Source organism: Antechinus flavipes, chromosome 2, assembly GCF_016432865.1.
Source record: "Antechinus flavipes isolate AdamAnt ecotype Samford, QLD, Australia chromosome 2, AdamAnt_v2, whole genome shotgun sequence".
Classification (NCBI taxonomy): Eukaryota; Metazoa; Chordata; class Mammalia; order Dasyuromorphia; family Dasyuridae; genus Antechinus; species Antechinus flavipes.
Genome location: NC_067399.1, coordinates 87,336,256 through 87,361,745, shown reverse-complemented (window position 1 = coordinate 87,361,745; position 25,490 = coordinate 87,336,256). Strand labels below are relative to the sequence as shown.

General features: G+C 33.7%; 1 protein-coding gene across 1 annotated transcript in view; it reads right to left on the bottom strand.

The window, feature by feature from the left end:
• MTA3 (metastasis associated 1 family member 3) overlaps positions 1-25,490 on the bottom strand; it is a 176,680-nt gene that overhangs the window by 105,776 nt on the left and 45,414 nt on the right. Inside the window, exon 4 of the mRNA XM_051975178.1 lies at positions 15,833-15,959. Coding sequence (XP_051831138.1) covers positions 15,833-15,959 — 127 coding nt within the window. The remainder of the gene's footprint in view (positions 1-15,832; positions 15,960-25,490) is intronic.

Below are 25,490 nucleotides of genomic sequence, written 5' to 3'. Positions count from 1 at the left end.
AGGATAAGGGGGAAAGACATAACATTAGTAAAATATTTAACACAGTGTCTCACATATAGTAGGCTTGATGAAAGCTAGCTATTATTACCATCACTATCTTCATTATTATTATTATTTGAACGGACAGTGTAGTATTGAACTACTTCACCAAGGGATTGAGATAGAAAGAGAGAATGTATCCAGTACAGTGGTCAGTTAAGGGAATTTTTGAAAATAAAGGTAGTGCATGGTAGGTGATGGTAAGCTTAGGGGTATGACCTTCCTCTATGCATAAAGTTAAAGTAGAGTGAAAGATTAGGGCAAAGAAAATGAGTAAACTGAGAAATTAGGGACTTCAAGTCCCCAAGTATGAAAGGAGGAACTGGAAAGAAGGTAGAGATTGTGAAGCAGGCACTGAACTCACTGAGGTCAGAAGATAATAGCTACCAGAATTTTGATTGGGTGGTGGAAAAGAACTGAGTGAACCTCAGCAAAGGAGTGGTTAGTGAATAATGGTGGTAGAAAAAGAACCTGGTGTGGCTATGGAGAGCAAGAAGCATTTTAATCCCACTGTTTCAGCCAGTGAGTTTGGCTCATAGAGAAAAGTGTAGACAATGTTGTTAAGGACAGTTAGATCTCAATGAAAGCTAGAAGATAGAAAGGGGGGAGGGGGAAGGGGGAGGAAAAGATCTAAAATGAAACAAGTTTGTTCCCTACAGAGCAAATATTCCAGAGAGTATATAATGTAATAGGGTTAGAATCTTCAGAATACTCACTTTTCACTATACCTCCAGAAATTAAAGAAAAATTAAAGGCTCAAATGAAGATTTTTTTGATCTCCACAATTGTTACTGCCTCCCTTTGCTTTGCATATATCTTATTTATATAGTATCTTCTAGTAGAATGTAAGTTTTTTGAAGACAGTAACATAAAATCACTTCTTGTATTAGTGTCCCTAGCACACTGACCTGCAACTTAGTAAGTACTTTAAAATATTGATTAGATGATTAATCGAAAGAGGGTGATTCATAGTACCAATAGTACATTAGGAAGCTCAAACATGATGAAGTCTTAGAAAAGCCGACTGGATTTTGCAATAAGGAAATCATAGATGACCTTGGAGAAAACAGTTTTAAGCTGGTGAAAAAGATGGAAGTTAAGTTGCAAAAAATTAACAAAAAAGATAAAAGGTATTAAATAGAATGGAGTCAAAGACTACAGGCAGTCTTTTCTAGAATTCTGATTCTGAAAGGAAGAAGAAAGAAAGAACCTTGTAGATAGGGAAGAATCAAGTAAAGGTTTTTTAATAATTGGGAATACCTGAGCCTCTTTTTTCTTAATACTATTTTACTTTTCCAAATATATGTAAAGCTCTAAGATTTTGTGTTACAATTTTTTCCCTCCTTCCTCAACTTCCCTCTCCCCACAAGACAGTAAGCAATTCAATATAGGTTAAACATGTATAATTCTTCTAAGCATATTTCCATATTTATCATCTTGTAAAAAAAAAAAATCAGACCAAAAAGGGAAAAACGACAAGAAAGGAAAAAAAATTACAAAAGATGAAAATAGAATGACTCAATCCACATGCAATCTCCATAGTTCTCTCTCTTTCCTCTGGATACAGATGCCATTTTCCATTCCCAAGTCTATTGGAATTGTTTTAAATCCCCTCACTGTTGAAAAAAGTAAAACCCATCACAACTGTTGATCTAATCTTGTTGCTACTGTGTCCCATGTTCTTCTGAATCTGCTCACTTCATTTAGCATCAGTTCATGTAAATTCTTTTCAGGCTTTTCTGAAATTATCACTTTTTATAGAACAATAACATTTTTTTACATTCATATACCATAACTTCAGCCATTCCCCAACTAATGAACATCCACTCACTTTCCAGTTCTTTGTCACCACAAAAAGGGATGCTACAAACATTTTTGCATATGTGGGTCTTTTTTCCTTCTTTTATGATCTCTTTGGGATACAGACAGTAGTAACAGTACTTAGGCATTTTTTTCAACAGAACATCAGGACAGATTGAACAAAGAAAACTTTTTTTGTCATCAAGGAGAATAATTAAGAGTTTACTATAACAGAGGAAGGAGAAGGTGAGTGAACTTTTTTTTTCTTTAGATTTCTAAGATTGGCAATTCGATAAACCTTTCATGATCAAGGCATTTTAAACAATTTTTTAAAGACTTTTATTCAATTTATGTACTCTTAGAACTTGAAGAACTATCCTGTTCCTACAAAATGCTAGGAGCTTCAGCAGCAAAAAAAAAAAAAAAAGTATATATATACATATATATAAAAAATAGTTACAGCAGAATTCATAAGTGCATGCAGACAGCACTTCCATATATCCTCTCCTCCCTAGAACACACATCCAGCACCTAATAGTTAACTTCTCATATCATTACTGGAGCAGCTGATAGCATAGTGCAGAGTATAAAGTCAGAAATTCCGAAGTCCAAATTAGGCTTCAGATGCTTACTATGAATCTGAAAAAGTTACTTAAACACTATTTTCTTTGATTTCTTCAATTATAAAATAAGGATAGAAATAGCTAAAGTGGTTCTGAGGAAAATCACTTAGTAAATGCTATATGAATGGTTATTCACTTTTCCTATTCCTTCCCTCTTCTACATGATCATAATTATTGATAACCAAAGGTGGCCCATACCACCACCAAAATAATAATCAAGAAAGCAAATTGCTTATGCCAATTTAACATCTGAGAATGTTACCTGAGAATGAGAAATATACCTGTACCTGCAGTACTCTATTTCATGATCAAAGACAGCAATCGTTGGTCATAAAAAAGGAATCTAGATGAAAGGCTATGAAGATTTATTATATACAACAGGAATCTAATTACTATTTCTTGAAGAAATGATTTATTTCAACATTGGAAAAATCACCTAAAGGTCATCAGTACAATCTTTGTGTTGGAAGGGTAACACATCTTTATTTAAGTCAGGGTTCTTAAGATTTTTTTTTAACATACCAAAGATCTCCTATGTGGAAATCTATGGATACTTTTCCAGAATAATGGTACATTGCATATATTCACAATGGAAGTAAATGCTAAATATCATTTAGAGATCATTGAAAATAAAGACAGTTTACTTTTCCATCCAATTTCATAGATCCCCTGCAATCTATTTACAGAACTCTTAAGGGTCCATGGACTTGGGAATGAAAAACCTTGATATCCTTAATTGCTCAATAGAGTGCCTAACTAATGCAATGCCCTGTTTATAGTAGAGACTATAAAACCCGTTCAGAAATTTGGTGTGTGTATTTTTGGCTTCTGGGCTAAGAGGTAGGGAAGGTACTTCTATACTCAATAGGAGATTCTCTGCCATGTACTACAAAATTCTTCCCTTTATTTTCCAATATATCTCCCACTCCCCCACCAAGAGCATCATCTCTTACAAGGGGGAAAAAAAAGCTACTGAGTGTCTCAAAGAAGGTTTACATTCCCTGTCTCAACATTTTTGGCTGCTGAAAAATAAAACCCAAGTCTGGCTCCAGAAAGTCTCTTAAAAGAAATAAATGTCACTAGAAACACTTGCTGAAATATCTACAGGTTTAATTATAAATAATCTTGCATTTTTTGAGTCTATAAACATTTACTGGAAAGAGAGAATGGAACAGTCAATAGGGCCAGACTCAAAGTCTATCATACATATTCTGACACACACATACTGAGTGTGTGACTCTAGACAGTGACAACTCTTTAAGAGGATAAGGGCAGAAAAGATGCTAATCTGTACTAGTAAATTTCTTACCAAGGAATTCCCTATGTCAATTAAATCAGTGGCCTAGTTTTGCCAGTGTATTGGTCAAATTTAAGCAAATTTGAATGAACATATAAATAATATTTCTTAATTACTTCCAAGTAAATACAAATCATTTATTAATTAGGCAAGGCTTCAAATGAATGACATTAGTTTTATTTTCCTACTTTTTTTTGGCACCAATTGTGAATTACATTCCTAATTCTCTCTTTAAAAAAATTCTTTACTGTGCTCATAAAAATTTTTCTGGAGTTTCTCTGGCTGACTTTACTTCTTCATAAGAAAATGACTTGAGTATGCAGCTTTCCCATATTCTTAATTAACTGACACATCTCTAGTTATATATTGATAATTATATCAAACATTTAGAAAATAGTATTTCTTGAAAAGAAAAATGAAAGGAGTTAGGACAGTGTTTCTACTAGGAATGTCTATTAAAAAACTGAAGAAATACTTGTTAAAAAAAGAGGTAGACATCCAATCTATAATTATGCAGTATTTCTCTCTTCAATAAAACAATTTAATGGGAAAAAAAGAGGTAGATAACATTTAGCTGCATATTGTCAAGAATTTAGAAGTATAGCTTCTTTTAACCATAAAAGAATATTTATCTATTATCATGGCCAGAAGGTTATCTTGTAACTTTCTGGAACAGAAGCATAATTACCTTACCTCTAACTGCAGAATAGCATTCTCAAAGATCACCACAAAAGGCATAGAGTTTAAGATTTAGAAGGGAAATGATTGATGAACAAATACAAATAAGAGGAAGCATTGTAGTCAAGCTTTCACCCACAAAGACTCTAAAGATTGAAGAGCACCAAAAACAAGTGGTAATGGGAAAATCTAAAGGGAAACCATAGTGGATCATTTTTCCAGACAAGGTCAGTCCTAGAAAACTCAAAAGCCTGCCAGTACTAGGGAAGGACTAGAAATAAGAAGCCCAGCAAAATCTTCCAAAGCCTAACTCAATTGAGGTTTGTGTTTCTGTACCAAAAACAGGGTTAAGTCCACAGCTATGACAATGACCCTAAAGCAGGATTCATGGATTCAACCAAAAGAGCAGTCCTAGGGCCTAGCACTAAGTACAGGGGGAAGGAGCTCAAGCTGAAAGGATGACCTGTAATTCTGTCAATTCTGAACTGTGCCAAGTAGCTGATGCTGCCTACAATAAGTGGCTGTCTCCTGAAGGTCCAATCAAAGGTAAACCTTGAATTAGTTCACTGGAACCCCAAATTCTAACCAGAAATCTTTAAAGCAGACAGAGATGGAAGTGATCAAATCATACTGTACATCAGACTGAAAAGCTGAAAATAACCTATAAGTTTAAAATTCTTACCATTACCTGAGCTATCCCTGAAAACCCTGAAGAATATAGCACTCAACATGAAGAATAAATAAAGATAAGGGTTAAATAAGGCAGCAACATTTCCTTCTAAAAGTATGGAGAGCTCAGTCCTAAGTGATAATACCAATTCAGGAACTAAGGATGGAAAAATGAGTAAACAAAAAAAGATACCATAGATAAAGAAATATTAGAGAGCCACAGATAACGAAGACCCAAACCTAAGGAAGTAACTTCTAATATCTAAAAGAAAAACCTAAATAAATAAAAATAAAAGAAAAACCTAAAACAAAAACAAAGCTAGGCTACAAGTTTTCCTAGAATTCCTGGAAGAAATGATGACTTTTAAAAAGTGGCTACAAAGTAGACAAAAGGTCTAAAAGAAAAAATGTGAAATGAGATGAGAAGTTCCAGAGCAAAGTTCTTAATTCTTCTTAATAAATAAAATTGTGGAAACCTCTACTAAGTAATCTAGTGAAACTTATGGACTCATGTTTACAAATATATAAAATAAGAAACCAAGAGTTAGTGAAAATAAAGGCATTTGGTCAGAATGAAAATTCATAGTACACTTAAATAGAGTCGTATAACAGGGTCTATGCAAAAATAAAAAAACACCATCTTAATCAAAAGCAAGCAGCTAGGTAGCACAGTAGATAGAGCACTAGAGTCAGAAAGATCTTAGTTCAAATCCATCTTCAGACATCTACTAGCTGTGTTACCCTGTTACAAGTCACTTAAATGTTTGCTTCAGTTTGCTTATCTATAAAATGAACTGGAGAAGGAAATGGCAAATCTCTCTAGTATATTTGCCAAGAAGACTTTATGGACAGCATTCCATACTATGGTCCATAGTCACAAAGAATGGATTCAAATGAACGATTGAACAACAATCAAAATCAAGCACAAAACACTGAGCTTATTGTGAAAATGAGGTTAGGGACACAATACTCAAAAACCTGACTAGTGACAATTTTTAAAAAAGAAGTCTAAGAAAATGGCAAAACTGTTTTAGATAATGATAAGTTGCTAAGAAATACATAAATACTAAATAGTGACCTGGAATGAGGTTTGGACTGCTGTTTGGCCAGCCTCTCAGGTTACAGAAACAGGTCAGGTAAGCTAAAACTTTGCTGGGAGGTCATAGCAGAATGAGGAAGAAATGATGCAGACTAGCCCTTTTCTACTCTTCCACTGCAACAGGAGAGATAACATAAATATGACATTTAACCTTGACAAAGACCTAAAGTTTGCTTGTGGAGCAAAGGCCTAGGAAAGGTTGCAGCTTTTAAAGTTATTGTGAAATGGTATAGTTTTCAACATGCTCTATGTTTCTTTTTTTCCTTTTTTAAAATAATAAGCTTTTTATTTTCAAAATAATGCAAAAATAGTTTTCAATACTCAACCTTGTAAAAGCTTTTGTTCCAAATTTTTCTTCCTTTCTCTATTCTCTCCCCTAAAGAGCAAGTAATCCAATATATGTTAAATATATGTGAAAGATTCTTCTACACATTTCTTCTACACATATTTGCACATTTATCATGCTGCACAAGAAAAACCAGATCAAAAAGGAAAAAACAAACAAACAAACAAACACAAAAAGCAAGCAAACAACAACAAAAAAAGGTGAAAAAACTTATGGTGTTGCTGAGTGAAATGAGCAGGATCAGAAGATCATTATATACTTCAACAACAATACTATATGATGATCAATTCTGATAGACGTGGCCCTCTTCTACAATGAGATGAACCAAATTAGTTCCAATAGAGCAGTAATAAACTGAACCAGCTATACCCAGGGAAAGAATTCTGGGAGATGACTGTGAACCACTACATAGAATTCCCAATCCCTCTATTTTTGTCCACCTACATTTTTTATTTCCTTCACAGGCCAATTGTACACTATTTCAAAGTCCAACTCTTTTTGTACAGCAAAATAACTGTTTGGACAGGTATACATATATTGTATTTAACTTAACACTTTAACATATTTAACATGTATTGGTCAACCTGCCATCTGGGAGAAGGGGTGGAGGGGAAGGAAGGAAAAAGTTGGAACAAAAGGATCTGCAAGTGTCAATGCTGAAAAATTACCTATACATATATCTTGTAAATAAAAAGCTATAATAATAAAAAAAAAACTTATGTTGTGATCCATATTCAGTGCCGACAATCCTCTTTCTGGATGCAGATGGCTCTCTCAATCACAAGGCTATTAGAAATGGTTAGAATCACCTCATTGTTGAAAAGACATGCTCTATGTTTCTTGGGGAAGAAATAGCAGAGATGCAAACTTGAAATTTTAATTTTGCTTAAAATATTCCCTTACTTATCAATCACTTTGGAACAAATTCACTTTTAAAAAATACACATTACAGAAAAATTGGCTGTATATGTCATCTAAGTTCATAGATCCCCTGAAATCTATCCACAGCTTAAGGTAAAGAACTTCTGCTCAAGAATAAACTTTTAAGAAATATTAACAGCTTAGTAAAAGAGATACAAAACCTTGCCAAATAATGGACTACCAACAAAATGGGCAAAATAAAAGTAATCTCTGAACAAGATAACAAGAAATTAAGATAAAGTTAGAAATTACAAAAGACAAAAAATTTTTGATTATAATATATTGAAAAGCTGCAAACAAAATAATGAAGAGAAGATAAGAAGGAATGCAGTTAAATGGAAAAATAATCTTTGTCTCAGATTTCTCAGATAAGAATTTGGTAACTAAGATATATAAATAATCATATGAAATGTTGAAAAATCACTGAAAATTAGAATAATATATATCAAAAGAATCCTGAGATTTTATCTCACATCCAATAAATTGGCAAAGATGACAAAAGATGGGAATGGTCAATGGTGGAGTATTGCAAGAAGAAAAGAACACTAGCATATTGATAGTAGAAATGTAGAGCAGAACAACAAGTTTGGAAAGCATTTAGAATTGTGCAAATAAAGTTACTAAAGTACTCATAACATTTGAAGAAGAGATATCACTGCTAAGCATATACCCTTAAAGAGACCAGTGATACATGTACAAAAATGTTTGTGGCAGCCCTTTTATGTAGTGGCTAGAAACTGGAAATTGAATGGATGCCCATCAATTTATTCAGCCATTCTTCAATTGATGGGGATTCTGAAATACTATTGTTCTGTAAGAAATGACCAACAGGATGATTTCAGAGAGGTTTGGAGAGACTTACATGAACTGATGCTAAGTGAAATGAGCAGAACCAGGAGATCATTATACACAGCAACAAGATTATATGATGATTAACTCTGATGAATGTGGCTCTCTTCAACAATGACATGATTTAAACCAATTCCAATTGTTCAGTAATGAAGAGAATCAGCTATACCCAGAGAGAGAACTATGGGAAAGGAGTGTAGACCATAACATAGCATTTCCATTTTTTCTGTTATTATGTGCTTGCATTTTTGTTTTCCTTCTCAGGGTTTTTTCTTTCTTTCTTTCTAGATCTGATTTTTCTTATGTAACAAGATATATAAATATGTATATATATAATGTTGATTTAACATTTACTTTAACATATTTAATATGTATTGGACTACCTGCCATCTAAGAGAGGGGATGAGGAGAAGGAGGAGAAAAGTTGGAACACAAGGTTTTGCAAGGGTCAATGTTGAAAAATTACCCATGCATATGTTCTGTAAATAAAAAGCTATAATAATAATAATAAAGAGGCCAGTGATGATAAGACCTCACATACAATTAAATATCGATAGCACTTTTTCTATTTAGTAATACAGAAATTGAAACAAAGTGTATATCCATCAACTGTGGAATGGCTAAAACAAATTGAGGCAAAAAATATAATGGAATATTACTTAAGCAGTAAGAAAAGACAAATATGATAAATATAGAGGATCATAGAAACATGAATGTGAACTGCACTGAGTGAAGCAAACAGAATTAAGAAAATAATACATACAATGATCACAACCATGTTTTGGAAAAATAACCAACACCAAAACAATTAAAAATTAATGTTACAAAGTACACACATGGAACTAAAGATGAGATACTAGAAGATATAGCTGCCCCATCTTTTCCTGAGGTAGCTTAATAGATATGGAACATGGTCTATAATTTCAAACTTTTAAAAAATTAAAATTAGAGAACAAATTCTTTATTCAACAAAATCCAGCCAGTATTGAGACTAAATGCTACATTAAAAAGGTGTTTTTTTTTAATTACAAAAAAATTAACAAGGTAGCAACTTAAGTCACTAAACTTACATAATAACAATCTTTAGTTTTATGCACAATGCTTTCAGCTACTTTGAAAGACAAAGTAACCTGAAAAAATTTCTATTAGTTTTCACTGTTTTGTAAAAAAGTTTTGAAAGACAAAAGATACCAGAAATAAATATCACAAAGCAAGTATGGAAATAAGTTGAAAACCACAAAATATTTACCACTCCTAAATCACATCACTCTTCTTCATCTTTTTAAATCTTTCACCTCATTCATTTTTCTGACCTCTTCTAACCTTACCTTTTTTTCCAAGTATTTTAAGAGACTCAATTCAAAAAAAAAAAAACAAAAAAACAAAAAAGCTAGTATGGCCTGGAGGGAATATTTTAATTTTGAACTGCCTTTGTTCCCTCAGTTGGATAATTGCCATATTTTTCAAATGCGTACCAGTAACCAAAGGACTCAGTTTTTGTTGCTTTTGATTGTTCTGAGACACATGCTGGGGGTATAGGGAGGAAAGGGAGGTTTGGGGTGGAGGGAAAACATTCAGATCCTATGATACCATGTTCTCAGGTGCTAATTGGTTTTTGTTCCCCCCCCCCTCTTCTTCTATTTCCTTTTTTTCAACTTCTATTTTTTGTTTGCCTTTAATTTATTTTAAACACAAAATAGAATTAAAAAAAAAAAAAAAGACTGCCAAGTACTCAGCAGGACTATAAGAGAAGATTCAATGTAAAATAACATTTCCAATTCAAGAAAACCTATGACCCATTGTTTTCAAAGCTGTCCAGCTTTTCTTTGCTTCCTGGTAATTTTCTTTCTCTGCAGTGCACGTTTTATTTTCCCCCCTCCTTCCCCTGCAAAGAAGTGTACAATAAACTGCAAATGCACACATTCTAAAGATAACCTTTATCATTACAAGAAGCAAAGTATTAGCAAGAAAGGATCTCAGAATGGAATTCTTGCAAAGGTGAGATTTTAGCTGAGATTTGAAACAAGATAGGAGGGGGCAGATAGTTGGTATAGTGGATAGAGTACTATCCCTGAAGTCAGGAGGACCTGAGTTCAAATTTGAACTCAGACACTTAACACTTCCTGGCTGTATGACCCTGGGCAAGTCTAACTCTAATTGCCTCAGCCGGAAGAGGAAGAAGAGAAAGCCAGGAAACAATCAGTAGTCAAGAACCTTGCAGATGAAATGCCTTATAAGTAGCAGCAAGGAGGCCGGTGTTTCAGTATGGTAGAATATGTAAAGTATAAAAAGATTGGAAAGGTAGGAAAGATGCTTAGGACACTTGGGTGTTGGAATCCTTACTAACTGCTAACTAATTAGAGTTGATCTAATCTTACAAGAAGATGTTTTGGCCAGAACCTGAAACAAGGTACTAAGTAGAACTAATCAATACCAGGCTTGTGTTCCCACCTTTACTCATTGGAGTCCACAAGTATGCTAGCTTCACAAAGTACACTTTCTAACTTCAAGGGAGTCCACACCTCCCTTAAAGCTCATTGGGCCAGAGAGCACTATGGGAGAAAGCCCATAATCCCATTCTCTCAGAAGAGGCAGATAAAAGGCCAGCGATGAGGGATCTATGGCTGAATACATTTTTTCCTCTTGGCTGGCTGATCGCGCTGGACTCGAGAGGAACGACTCTGGTGCAGAGAACACTTTGACGAATTTCAGTGGAGCTACACCAAAAGCCCTCTCTCCGCGGCAAGTTAGTGGCTGGGCTCCCCAGAAGGAGATAAGAGAGACCTTCCATCTCTGTCTTGGTTGGAGGCAGAAGAAAGCAGAGGCAGAGGCTGAAGGACAGAACCTTTGGATTTGGAGACATCCGAAGGGCTCCAAGCCTCTAAATCGGCTGTGTTTTGAGAAGAACAAGAACTCCAGCATTTGAACTCATAACACTTGGGGAAGGTTTTAAGCCAAAGAGAGGATTTATATTTGATAATACAAGTGAAGGTAACAGGGAAACACCGTAATAGATGATGACATGATCAGATCTGTACTTTAGGAAGATCACTTTAATTGCTGAGTAGATAGATTCCAATGGGGAAAAGACTAAAGCCAGAAAGAGCAATTAGAAGGTTACTACAATCGTTTAAGTATAAGGAGATAAAGGCTTGTACCAAAGTGGTGAAAATATCAAGAAAAATGTCAGGGGTACATAAAGATAAAATTTGAGTCTGGGATGATACCTAGGTTGCAAGCCTAAGTAATTGGGAAGATAGTAGAGTTTTTCACAACAATAAAGTTAAGAACAGAAGATTTTTGGGAAAAGATGATGAGTTTGGCTTTAAACATGTTGAGTTTAAGATGTCTAAGGGACATTCAATTTGAAATATCCAAGAGGTAGTTGGAAATAAAAGATAATCAGGAGAAAGGTTGGTGCTAGATAAATAGATTTATTTGGGGGGATTTTTGTATAGAAATAATGGTTGAATCCATATGAACTGACTAGATCACTGGATTATTTTAAATACAATAGAAGATGAAAAGAGGGCACAGACTGAGAAGTTGTGAGAAACTTCCAGTTGCCAAGCAAGACCTGGATGAAGGAAAGTAGAAGAAAAGCAATAACTATATATTAAACTTTACTAGGTAACCATACATTAATCTTTACTATGTGCCACATATTATGCTAAGTGCTTATGAATAAATTATCTCACTTGATCTTCAGAAACCCCAGGAAATAAGTGCTACTATGAAATCCATTTTACAGTTGAAGAATTGAGGCAGACGGGTTAAGTGACTTGTCATGGCTCACATGACTAGGGAATAGTCTCAAGCAGTTTTTCTGACTCCAGGCTCAGTGCTGTATCCACACTGCCTAGCTACCTAAAGATTAAATAAAGGAAAATGAGAAGTCAGAGAGAAAACAGAAGAGAAACCTAGAGAAAAGAAACATGAATGGTTAATTAATAGTGTGAAAAGCAACAGTGAAATCAAGAAGGATTAGGATTGAGAAAAGGTGATTAGATTTGGAAATTTTAAAACAACTGGCAACTGATGAGTAATTTCACTTGAATGATGAATTCAGAATACAGACTTCTCAGTATTAAGAAAAGAGTGAAAGGAAAGGCAGTGGAGGCCCAAATTACAGAAGACTTTCTCAAGGAATTTACTCACAAAAGGGAGAAAATAGTATGATAGCTAGTGGAGATGGTCAGTTCAAAGGAGGATTTTTTTGAGAAAAAGGGAGATAGGCATGCTCGTATGTAGCAAAGAAGTAGCCAATAAACAGGGAGAGATTGAAGATTAGTAATAGAGCGGTGATGAGGAGGGGATAATTAGCTGGAGAACACAGAATGGGATGCTATTTTAGGTACAGAGAGGCAAGCAGGTGATACAGGCGATAGAACACTGGGTTTAGAGTCAGCAAGACTTGAATCCAAAACTGACCTCAGATATTTTACTAGCTGTGTGACCCTGGGAAACTCACTTAGCTACTGCCTACCTCAGTAGACTTGATTGTTAAATAGGGTTCAAAATAATATCTATCTCACAGGGTTGTTATGAGATAGATGCATGCTACACAGTGGATACTTAATAAATTCTTCCCCCCTCACCTCAAGGGTTTGCCTTGCCAAAAAAAGGGACAAAGAAAGAAATAATAGCAGAAGATATCAAGTCATGAGAGATGAAGAAGAGGAGAGAAAGAGGAACTCTCAATGAATTAACTCAATTTTGGGAAGTGAAGTATGAGGCAAAATCAAAAACAGTAGAGAATGGAAGTCATAAGAGTTTTGAGAATAAAAAGAAATACATATCCCCTGAGAATCCCCATGTTATCAAAGATCACCAAAAGAGTAACAACAAAGCTCTTAGGAGTATTTGTAGTATGTTTTTTATTTTAAAGGAAAAAAATGAAAAACCATATAAACAAGGAGGAAGTACAGAAGAAAGATACAGAGTTAGTTTGATTTAGAAATACTTTCAGCTTGACAGGTAAATAGAAGAAGGAAGGCTAAAGAGGAGGAAAAGTATAAGACAAAGGTTTTTAAACTGTAGGTCGTGAACCCATAAGGGGTCACATAACTGAATGTGAGGGGTTATCACAAAATTTTAATTTATTATCAATAAATGCTTGATTTGTACACCTATTTTATAGACTTATGTGCCCAGAGTCACATAAAAATTTCTCAAGCAAAAAGGGGGAAAAGTTCTAGAATTAGAAAATAGGATGGAGAGAAATTCATGATTAAAAATTACTATAAATATGAATGAAATGACCACAGATAGTTGGATTAAAAAGTAGACTCTAATGTTGTTTATAAGACAAAGCATTGAACATAAAAGATTCACATTTAAAATGATAAAGCAGAATAAAATCTATTATGCTTTACCTGCTCAAAAAAAGCAGGGGTAGCAATCATTTACCTCAAAGCAAGACCAAAAAATGTGCTTGATAAATAGGAAAAACCGTATTATGCTTAAAGGAATCAAATGATAATAATAGTTAATATTATGCTTCCAATGGCATGGTATCTCAATCTTTTAATAAAGTTAAATGGATGTCATTGTAATAGTTGAATACATCAAAAATTCTCCTTTCAAACCTAGAAAAAACTAACAAAACAGATAAACAAAAATGTCAAAGAACTGAATAGATTTTTTAAAAAGTTAAATAATGATAAAGGTCTAGGAATTAATGACTGAGAATAGAAAGACAGTATATTTGCCACACTAAATATATAAAAATTAAGATATATCAGTACATTAAAAAAACCTTATGCAGAAATATTAAACATACTTATTAACCATAATGAAATACAGATTGTGTTCTTGGGATTAGGTCTTATTAGGTGACATAGTTAGGACTGGAAGATACTTTATAGTCCAAGCTCTTCATCTTAAAGATGAGAAAATATTTTTTATTTTTTTAAACTTTTTTTTAAATAACTTTTTCTTGATAGAACCCATGCCAGGGTAATTTTTTACAGCATTATTCCTTGTACTCACTTCTGTTCTGATTTTTCCCCTCCCTCCCTCTACCCTCTCCCCCAGATGGCAAGTAGTCCTTTACATGTTGAATAAGTTACAGTATATCCTAGATACAATATATGTGTGTAGAACCGAACAGTTTTCTTGTTGCACAGGGAGAATTGGATTCAGAAGGTATAAATAACCCGGGAAGAAAAACAAAAATGCAGTTTCTATTCATTTCCCAGTGTTCTTTCTTTGGGTGTAGCTGCTTCTGTCCATCCTTGATCAATTGAAACTGAATTAGCTCTCTTTAACAAAGAGATCCACTTCCATCAGAATATATCCTCAAACAGTATCGTTGTTGAGATATATAATGATCTCCTGGTTCTGCTCATTTCACTTCACATCAGTTCATATAAGTCTCACCAGTCCTCTCTGTATTCATCCTGCCGGTCATTTCTTACAGAACAATAATATTCCATAACGTTCATATACCACAATTTACTCAACCATTCTCCAATTGATGGACATCCATTCATTTTCCAGCTTCTAGCCACTACAAACAGGACTGCCACAAACATTTTGGCACATACAGGTCCCTTTCCCTTCTTTACTATTTCTTTGGGGTATAAGCCCAGTAGAAACACTGCTGGATCAAAGGATATGCAGTTTGAAAAGATGAGAAAATAGAGGAACAAAACAGTTAGGTGAATTCTATAGGGTCATGCAGATATTAAGTATAAGAGATAATATATAAACCCAGATCTTCTAACTCCAAGATTAGAGACCTATGCTATAATGCCCATAAAGATTGCTATTATAATGTTAATGTGCATTTCTCCAATTCCAATACTAACTATTAAAGTGTTTGTAATAACAAAGAAGATAGACTGACACACATATAGAAGGAAATAACACAGAAAACTATAGATCAAATGAATAGACCCTAATGAATAATGACAAAAAATTTTCAATCAAATATTAGTATAAATGGTATATCAAAAGATTAAACACTGTGAATAAGGTGGCTTTAATGCAGGTAAGGAGGGTTGATTCTATATTAGGAAACATAAACAATAGTGATCCCAATGCCAAAAACAGTCACATCACTTTATCAATAGATTCAGAAAATCTTTTTACAATTTTTGTTTGATATAAAATTATAAAAGCAGCATCACACATAATGGAGACAAAATAGAAACCTGTACTAAAAGATCTTTTAAGATAATTAAAACAAGAATCATTTAACACAGCACTAGAAAAGAAAATAAGCTGTATGTAATAGAGATCTATAGTTTCTGCAAAAATCTTTTTTTGTTCAACTGTGTAATTTAATAAATATCAAATAAAATGGGCACTTCTAAGTTCAAAAACAGGATTTAAAGGATGAAGGTTATTCTTGAGGTGCTCTTGAAAAAATAACTATCTACCATGAATAATTTAAGCATCCAACTATAAAAGAATAAGATTTTCAAAGACCTTCTTTGCTTAAAAATTCTAGGAATCTATGATTTTCTTGGACGACATAATCTCAAAATAACTTTGAAAATTCTTACCTGATATGTGTTGCAGGAAGAGATTCATATTGACGTGACAAAAATAGTTCTCTATGTTTCAACTGATGTTTCTGTTTATCTGTCAGATCAGCATCTATTGAAGTTTCAGATTCTTCTTCAATCTCTTCTACAAAAGTTTACAAAAATACCATTAGAGAGGACTATGACAAACATGATCTGAACATTATCAATTTGAATGTTTTTAAATATTCCAACACTTGATTGTTTTAATAACTGTACTTTAACATTTATTTCTTAAAATTTTGAGTTTCAAATTCTTTTTCTACAGTTCCTTTGCCCTTCTATTGAGAAGACAAGCAATAACATTTAAATTACACATATGAAGCATTTTATATTTATATTTCTATATTAACCACGTTGTTTTAAAAAAGAGGGGAAAGGCAAGAAAAATAAAGTGAAAAAATATACAGCATTTAATTTCTTTTTTGTTTTGTTTTATTTTGAATAGTATTTTTTCCCAAAAACATATATAGTTTCAACATTCATCTTTGCAAAACTTTATGTTCCAAATTTTTCTCCCTCTCTTCTCTCCCTAAGACAGAAAGCAATCCAATATAGGTTGAATATGTGCAATTCTTTTAAACATATTTCCATATTCATAATGCTGTGCAAGAAAAATCAAATCAAAGGGGGGGGAAATAAACTAAATGAACAACAATAGCAAAAAAGGTGAAAATACTATGCTTTGATCCACATTCAGTCTCCACAATTTTGTCTCTGGATGCTGGTGGCACTTTATATGCCAAGTTTGTTGGAATTGCCTTGAATCTCTTCATTGTTGAAAAGAGCCAAATCTATCACAATTGATCCTCACATAATCTTTTCACTATGTATAATATTCTCTTGGTCCTACTCACTTCACTCAGCATCAGTTCATCTAAGTCTTTCCAGGCCTTTCTGAAATCATTTCTTACAGAACAATAATATTCTATTGTATTCACATACTACAACTTATTCATCCATTCCCCAACTTACAGCCATCCACTCAGTTTCTAGTTCCTTCTCACTACAAAAAGGGTTGCTACAAACATTTTTGTATATGTAGGTCTGCCTCACTCTTTTATGTTCTCTTTGAGATACAGAGCCAATAGAAACACTGTCCAGAACTCAATTTCATAATTTTCTTCATTCCTTTGATTCTACCTATATATAAACATATTTGTTTGGGCTAGAGAAAGGCTAAAAACAATAAGCCAGAGACAGTACTAACAATGGAAGCAAATTGTCAAAGTTGACTTTCAATCTTGTTTCTTTCTTAAAGATTGAGTTTGAACAGGCCTCCCCTAGCCACCCACACAGGAAGTTAGCTGCTTTGAAATATTTTGCTTATAGAACTAAATGTACTGTAAAATTCCCAAGAACCACTCAGGAAGGTAAAAATCTCTACTAACAAACCTCTTATCCCAAAACCTTTTCTTCCTTAAGCCCTCTAAGAAACTGGAGTTTTCGACTATATTTGGAGACCTCCTGGCATTAGAATCTAATGTCAAAAATCTACTGCCTTATTTGGAAGACGCAGGTAATCTCTGTGTCACTACAGCAATGCTATTTACCACTCAAGAATGTAAGGTTATCCAGTAACACCAGGGCTTCTGTCCTAGAATTTTTTCCTCCTTTCTCTATCACTGGTCCTGGGAGATTGAAGATTTAACTTTAGCCTCTTTCAACTTAATTTCATCTACTCTGCCCCCTTGTCACCACAGTAAGGTAACAACCTTTCATTCCAATGCACACCCAATGACTCCAATTAGAAGTCTCCTTTCAGAGTACCACTGTTAAATTATCCCTATCTTTCATAGTCAAAATTACCATTCATCCCAGAAGTCAAATATGAAATACTGAGCCTTTTAATGACTTGACTTCGTTATTTTTCATTTAGGCAAACATTAGAATGATTTGCAGTTTCCTTCTCCACCTCATTTCAAAGATGAGAAATTGAAGAAAACAGGGTTAAGTAACTTGCCCAGAGTCACACAGCCAATAAATGTTTGAAGCTAAATGTGAACTCTGAATCTTCTTGATTTCATGCCCAATGCTCTATATACTGTGCCACCCAGCTGCCCAACTCAACTATTCCTAGGAAAAGGATTTCAGACACTAGGAAGAATCTAGAACAAAGTAAAGATCTTACATGCAGAATATCTTTGGATTTTGTGTCATCCCTGCTATTGTGAGATTAGGCAAAGAAACCAGTACTAAATAGATGTTCATTTACAGTTCTAAAGTTTAGGTGATCAAATATTCACCAAATCCCAAAGCATGCCTTAATCTCCTTTCTCTTCTTAGTTTCAGAATTAACAGACTCTACCTCCTCAGTTACATGGATGGACAATCACAACCTATAATCTCACTATCACTCATAACTTCTCTACCATCATAATCCAGAATGCTGAAATTCATCTTTCCAATCAACTCTTTAGCCTTATACATCCCTCTTTGCTTCACTCTTCCTAAACTGATAAATTCTCACCATGACCTCCAGTCATTTCAATTATCCTTGTCCTTTCACTCTTGTACTAGTCTCCCGTTCCTCCCTTCAGTGTTGTCTTTATAGGTACCTAATTCAACTCTACCTTTATCCCCAAATCCCTTGCTCTTTTGCCCTGCCAACACTTAAGACTCCATTTCACAGATGCTGTCCTACCTGGTTAAAATAATCATCTCATGTCATGTTTCTAAAATTCAACTCTACCTTTATCCCCAAATCCCTTGCTCTTTTGCCCTGCCAACACTTAAGACTCCATTTCACAGATGCTGTCCTACGTGGTTAAAATAATCATCTCATGTCATGTTTCTAACTGAAACCTTGACTGATAGCACCTCCCTCAACCTCTTCCTCTCCAATAGAGGAAAGAGTTCAAAAATGCTCCCAATACCTTCCCTTTATAGAAGGTAGGAACTGGACTTTTAGTTCACTTCACTCTACATTTGCTCCTCTTCCTGGTTTCAATTAGGTACCTCTTGGTTTCTCTCCTCTTTCTTACTTCCTTGTGTAGTCTCCAAAAGGTAAGCTTGAGGACAGAGATGTCTTTTTTATTGCCTGTAATCCCCAAACTTAGCACAATACTTGGCACATTGCAGGTGATTAATAAATGTTTATTGGATTGAATTAGATCTTGTCAAATAACAATCTGGAGATACCCACTATCCTCATCATCCAGTTGAAGAATGATGATTAAATTTATACAATAGAGAATAATTATGATACATGCAACACAGAAGAACAAGTTCATTATAAATTTACATTATCTAATTCTCAGCTGGGCAACTCATTGCAGCAGAACAATCAATTTATTCTTTGATGGTTAACTCTAAACATTCTTTCCTCAAGGCCAACAAAATGCCTCTAGAACAGGAATTTTTAACAGGAATTTAACTTGAAACCTCCAAAACTCCTTGGACAGATTTAAGGGTAAAGGTCAATGGGATTCGTGAACTTGGATAAGAGAAGGAAATTTTATTAAAGATAAGATTTCAATAATCTCTAATTCAAAACTAAAATTTCCTTCAATTATCTTTAAAATGTTCTGAAGATAAGTCTATAGATTTTACCAGACTAACAAAGGCTTCTGTGATACAAGAAGGTTTCAAAATCACTGCTCTACATTCTCTTGGTGACTTTACCAGTCCCTTACATATAATTATCCAGATGCAAATGATTCCTAGATCCATATTCAACCCTAGTTTCTCTCCTACGAGTGCCATGATACCTACTGCTTCTCAGATATTCTGAAGTAGATGGATCAAGGACATCTCAAATTCATCTTGTCAAAAACAGAATTCATTATCTTGAATCCAAAATTCATGCTCCTTTCAAACTCTTCTATCTCTATTGAGTATCACCATTCTTCTGATTAAACAAGTTATAAGGTTCCCAACCTTGGTGTTATCCTTGCTTTCTCACTTCTTTCTCCCTCATACAATCAGTTGTCAAATCTTGTCCTCCATAACATGGTTTCTCTCTATTTAAAGCACAAAGAGCCTAGAATAGGAACTCCTCTTCCTGGACTACTGCAACATACTCCTAAAGTTGTCTCCTTATTTCAAATCTCTCCTCACCAATCTATTCTCTAGTGAGGTCAACCTGAACAGACTAAAGAATAGGTCTGACTATATCTTATTCATTATTACTTCTGAGATCAATTATAAATTCCACTATTTAGCATTTAAGTCTCTTAAATGCTAAACTGTCCCAATCTACATTTCAGGTAGATAGACAGATAATTCCCCTTCACAAATTCTATACTCCCCTAAAATTGATTAAAATGTTTTTAATAGAGCTCTGGAGGTAAAGACAAAATAGTGAAATAAAATCTAGGAAGCGGCTCAAGCTCCCAGTTTTCCTTTAAAATCACATGAAACCAAGCCTCTGAACAGAGTCTGATGCAATGAAACTATTCTCCAACTCAAGACAGTCTGAAAAAATTTAAGTTCAGTCTCACTGGGGTGAAAAGGGTGTTTAGCCCACATTAGATAGATCCTGGGAAAGTCAGTTAGAGGGTCTTAATCATAGCAAATCAGCAACTAAATCCCTCAGTTCTGACTCAACAGAGGAGCAAATCAGTGGGGCAGCTTTTAGTTCCAGCTCAGAAAGCAAACTCTGGGAAACTAAGCTGTTTCCAGAACAGGCAAAGCTAACCCCTATAAACACAGGGGCCCCCTGTGTTCAAAGCCAAGGCTCAGTGTTGCACAGAAAGCTCGGGACAGTGGCACCTTTATCCCAGGAACAGAACTCCACCTTAAAAGTAAAAAAAAAAGAGGAAATACCAAAAGAAAAAAGATAGAAAGGCAAATAAGAGAAGTAGAAGAAAAAATGAGAAAACAAATGAGAGGCATTCTTGAGAGAGTCAGTTTGGAAAAGGAAGGAAAAAATTGTATGACAAAAACAACTCCTTAAATAGTAGAATAAACCAAATGGACAAAGAGATACAAAAGATAACTGAAGAAAATCACACATTAAAAACTAAAACGGGGCAAATGGAAGCTAAGGATTTTGTGATTCAGCAAATGAAAAACTGGAAGAAAATGTGAAATATAAATAAATATAAAAATAGATACAGATGATTAAAATATGATTTTAATACATGACACTCTCTTATTTCTATGAGCCCACAATGACTACTACAATGAATTTCTTTTAAAATCATCTCCAGCTCCAACAAACCTTAGTATCCTACAAAATTCAGCTCAAGCACCACATTGTTCTATCTAATATCCTTAGATACTAGTATTTTCCCCTCAAAATTACTTTGAATTTGTTTTTTATATATCTTTTCAAGCTTCAGCATCTCTTCAGTCATGAGTGGAAGAGTACCCTGGAAAATTATGCTTGATTGGCTATTTTTAAAAACTTTAAGATTTTTTTATAAAGTTATACAAAATTGTTGAAAATTAACATTATAAGGAAAAGGAAAGTATTTTTTGCCTGAATTGATACTTTAAAAAAATTCTCTCTAAAAAATTTTGTAGTAATTCTATTTTCCTAGAAGAGTACGATCTCACAAGAACAGAAGACTAATATTCAAAAAATCTGGTTTCTAATATGATATATTCTACAAGCTAAGTGTGTAACTTGAGGCAAGTTATTTACCACCTTGTACCTCATTTTCTTCAGTTATATAATGAGAACATTTGGATTAATGATCCATAAAGTGCTTCCCAAATTCTATAATTCCAAATGTTCTAAGATTAAAGAAAGTCCTGTCTAAATGAGTAACACTGAATTCTTTTTTAGCCTTTATGAAGAATGTATGTAGATTTAGTAAGATAGATACATGATAGAAGTTTGTAAAATCAGACATGCATGTTTGTTATTAAATATATTGTAAATAGATTATATATGTAATGTATTAAAAACAGAAGTGACACACCTCTCAGACTGGCTAAAATGACAGGAAAAGATAATGATGAATGTTGGAGGAAATGTGGGAAAACTGGAACAATGATATATTGTTGGTGGAGTGTGAACTGAACCAACTATTGTTAAGAAAATTTAAAGTATGCCCAAAAAGCTATCCAACTGTATATACCCTTTGACCTAGCCATATTTCTAGTGGGTTTGTATCCCAGAGAGATCATAAAGAAGGGAAAGGAATCTATATTTGCAAAAATGTTTGTAGTGGCAAGGAACTGGAAACTAAATGGATGCCCTTCAGTTGGAGAATGGCTAAATAAGTTAGGGTATATGAATATTATGGAATATTATTGTTCTGTAAGAAATGATCAGCAGAATGATTTCAGAGAGGCCTGGAGAGACTTATATGAACTGATGCTAAGTGAAGTGAATAGAATCAGGAGATCATTGTACATAGCAACATTAAGATTATATGATGATCAATTCTCTTGAACATGGCTCTCTTCAACAATGAGGTGATTCAGGCCCTTGCCAATGGTCTTATGATGAGGAGAGCCACCTGCACCCAGAGAGAGGATTATGAGAACTGAGTGTGGATCACAACATAGTATTTTCATCTTTTTGTTGTTGTTTGCTTGAATTTTGTTTTCTTTCTCTTTTTTTTCCTTTTTGATCTGATTTTTCTTATGCAGCAAGATTATTGTATAAATATGTATAGAAGAATTACTGATGTTTAATATAAATTACTTGCCATCTAGGGGAGGGAGTGGGGAGAAGGGGAGAAATTTTGGAACACAGGGAACAACATATATTGGATTACTTGCTGTCGAAGGGAAGGCGTTGGAAAAAGGGAGGGAGAAAAATTTGGAACACAAGGTTTTTCAAGGATGAATGTTGAAAATTATGCATATGTTTTCAAAATAAAAAGCTTTAATAAAAGAATAGAATTCAATTTAACAATTGAGTACCTTTTCTGTGTCCTCCTTTATGAAAGGTACAAAAAAAGGGTAGTCTTCAATATTTATAAACATAATCTCCTTACATATCACAGAAATTGACATAGAGTTAAGATCCATAGATAAGATTTCATGGATCAAAGTCTACAAAAGATACCAGCTCAGACAAGGTGGGAAATTCTCATTGCTGTTTCTAAGAGAAACAATTCCAAAAGGAAAGGGAAAAAAAAGAATTATATTAGATAGATGTTGATGTAAATGGAACACCCCGACCAATTTGAGATTTACATTAAAAAAAAAAAAAAAAACAAGTATACAAGATAATAGCGAAGGCAGATAGCGTATAAATAAAATATTGTTTATGAAACTGTATAACTATTGTCAGAAATTCTAAAACTGAGAATGAGGTAAGACTTGATAGAAAAGCTAAGGAAAAAAGTTTATGGGGATTTTTTGATGCCAAAAAGGGAAAAGAGGAAGATGATAGATATAATAAGTGGATGAGGTAATGATGTAACTAAAAGAAAGCAAAAACGCTCAAGTCTTATTAGCCTTCTGTTTTCTCTATCAAAAAGAAGGATTGTATGCTTAGAGTGGGGGGTGGGGGGGGGTGGACAGAAGAAAACATGGCAAAGATAGAATCATAGTCAAAATAAGTAAGGAAATAAGTGTATATTTAGCTACCCTTAATGAGTTGAACTCACCTAGTCTAGATGAATATCATCCCCAATTACTTAAAGAAATGGTGACATATTGGTGGAAGAACTCTCAATAAAGGTAAAAGGTCTTGAGGAATGGGAAAGGTATCACAAGACGAAGACATTCTAGTGTAGTAGCAATAATACTAAACTGAATCACAGGACTTTGTGACTGTAAGTTATAACAACAACAACAAAAAAATTTCATACATATCGAACTTTTCTCTGTCTTTGACTTCTTAGGGATAAATGTCTAATTGTTAAACCTCTGGTAACATAATTTCTAATTCCAAATCCTATCAACCTGAGGGTTAGCTAGCATAGTAGATAAAGGAGACAGGATACAAAAAGATCTTGGCAACATAGAACATCGGACTGATTCTACTGAGACCAACTTTAATAGGAATAAAGATAATGTCCTATAAAATAAGCTATCAAAAATAAATTTTACCAGTACAAGACAGGGTGAGACATGGTTAGGCAATAATATGTCTGAAAAAGACACAGGAGTTTTAGTGCACATTAAACTTAACAAGTCAAACTAGTATGTTTGCCAAGAAATATAATATGATCTTGGCACTGAGAGTCCTTAGCTTCGAAAAATAAGTTCCACTGTACTTGCTTTGGTCACATAACATTTATAATATTTGTTCATTTCTTGGCATGATACCTTAGAAAGGATAAGCTTGAGGTTTAATATAGGAGGATTGATAGGCTATGCTAGGTAAAGATTGAAGAAACTGGGAATTCTTTAGCCTAAAAAAGAAAGGGTTCAGATGGACATGATATACGCCTTCAAATAACTGAAGGATTGTACAAAGTAGAAAAGGAATCAGATTTGTTCTGTTTATACAGTACAGAAAGGATAGAATTAGGCCCAATACATGGAGATGGGAAGAGAAAAGTTTTAGGTCTGAGGTAAGCTAAATTTTCCTAAATCATCACTAGCAGAAAACAAAATAGACTTCTCACCAGAAGTCTTGACACAAAAGCTAGAAAACCATTTTGGGAGGTATGTTTTAGAGGGTATTCAGTTTATATATGTGATACCTGCTGAAGTCTCTTCCATCCTGAAATACTACATGATTCTGTATATGAGTTGTATAAGATCTTAAGTTGTATTGAAGACTTCACGAAGAAGGTGGAATCAGAGGTTAATTAAAAGTAGATAAATTTTATATAGATAAGGAGGAAGATAGAAAGAACTATTAATATTCTCATTCCCGATACAAATGTGCTTATATAGAAATTCAATGTGTTTAATTGAATACACATTCAGGAATTGCTTCCCATAGTAATATATCACTAATTCATAAAAAAGCAAGTTTGATCAAGCTAAATTAACTAATTAAAATAACTTAAATCGTATAGGAGTAATAAATGCCTTAATTTAGAGATTTCATTCTATCTCAAACTTTATAACTAATCTGAAAATGAAGCTATGAAATTGATTTAGAAATTCTCATAGAAAAGAGCTACTTGACTAAAAGAAAAAAAAATCATTATTCTTTTTAATGAACTACTACTCAAAAGAGAAATACAGCACTAAAAGAGTTTCAAGTTGCTTCTTCCCTAGAAGGAATAAGTTCTTCATGCCCAGGAACTATTATTTCCAACAAAAAGCATGAAAATAATTATGCTCTTTACCACTCAAAAGAATTTGATAAGTTTGCAGGTATATTAAAGCAAATCAACTGCAACATACCCAGAAAATAATGGTTTCAAGCAATAAATAAAAAGTCAGTTTTCTTTGTTCAGTGTAGCAAGGACTACAGCTCTATTCAAATACTCAGGATGCAACCACTACAAATAACATATTTGACTATGAAGCTAAATATATACACAATCAGCAAAAGAATAGTTAAATTTTATTTGAGTTTTAATTTAAATGTGTTGGAACCTTAGGCATAAAACAGAATGAAAATCTTATCTTTTCAAAACTCCCAAAATCATATGTATGTAACTTTTAAAGTAGTATAAATAAGAACTGCAAGGAAAGCAGGAAAGAATATTTATAGAAATTAGGTTAAGTGCAGCATCTTGAATTATTCACACAATGATAAGCTCCAATTGAACATAATGCTTAAAATTTAAAAACTCATACCATAAACAAATTAAGGAACATAGAA